Raw genomic sequence first — 956 nt, 5'->3', positions numbered from 1 at the left:
GGAATAGGACTGTTTGGCTGCAGAGATATGGCATTCTAGGCTGGAATAGAACTGTTTGACAGCATGGATAGGGTTGTTTTGGTGCACACTTTCTGTCTTTTTTTTCCTTCGTATTTTCGCTTCATTTCACCTAGATGGAAGAAGAGAAATTTATTAATATTTAAATAAAATAAAAAGAAAATAATAAATAATAAATAATAAAAGAAAAAAATAAATAAATAAATAAATAAAAATAAAAATAAAAATAAAAATAAAAATAAAAAAAAAAGATTGGGTTGCCTCCCAACAAGCGCTTGTTTAACGTCGTTAGCTCGACGCCTTGAACGGTTTTATGGTAGTTCTAATTGAATTTTCTCGGCCGTGTGGGCCTGGAAATTCTCGTAAAATGGCTTCAGCTGTTGACCATTGACTGTGAACCACTTTCTTGATTCTTCACTCTCTATTTCAACTGGGAATAGCTTTAATACGGAGTTATAAAGCAAAACTCTTTGTCCTACTGAGAAATGCTTTTGAACTATATTTTTGTCATGAAACATCTTTGTTTTGTCCTTATAAATTCGAGCATTCTCGTAGGCATCATTACGAATTTCCTCCAATTCTTGAATGTCCAATTTCCTTGCCTTCCCTGCGGGCTCTAACTCCATGTTACATTGTCGAATAGCCCAATAAGCTTTATGCTCCAACTCTCTTGGTAGATGACATGCTTTGCCAAAACAAGTCGATCTGGGGTCATGCCAATTGGTCCCTTATACGCCGTCCGATAGGCCCAAAGCGTGTCATTGAGTCAAGACTCAATCCTTACGGTTGGGTCGAACCGCTTTTTCTAAAATTGACTTGATCTCCTGCTTGAAACCTCTGCTAGGCCGTTCGTTTGGGGATGGTAGGTGTTGCTATATCGATGATGAACCCCATATTTTGATAATAGTGCCTCCATGACCTTGTTGCAAAAGTGGGTA

General features: G+C 37.4%; 1 protein-coding gene across 1 annotated transcript; it reads right to left on the bottom strand.

Moving 5' to 3' along the window:
- Positions 1 to 329: 329 nt before the first annotated feature.
- Positions 330 to 644, bottom strand: LOC128292634 (uncharacterized). The gene has a single exon (XM_053027512.1). The coding sequence runs from the start codon at positions 642 to 644 to the stop codon at positions 330 to 332; it is 315 nt and encodes a 104-aa protein (XP_052883472.1).
- Between the last annotated feature and the right edge of the window lie 312 nt (positions 645 to 956).

Source organism: Gossypium arboreum, chromosome 5 (genome assembly GCF_025698485.1).
Source record: "Gossypium arboreum isolate Shixiya-1 chromosome 5, ASM2569848v2, whole genome shotgun sequence".
Lineage (NCBI taxonomy): Eukaryota > Viridiplantae > Streptophyta > Magnoliopsida > Malvales > Malvaceae > Gossypium > Gossypium arboreum.
This window is presented reverse-complemented; position numbering and strand designations above follow the sequence as displayed.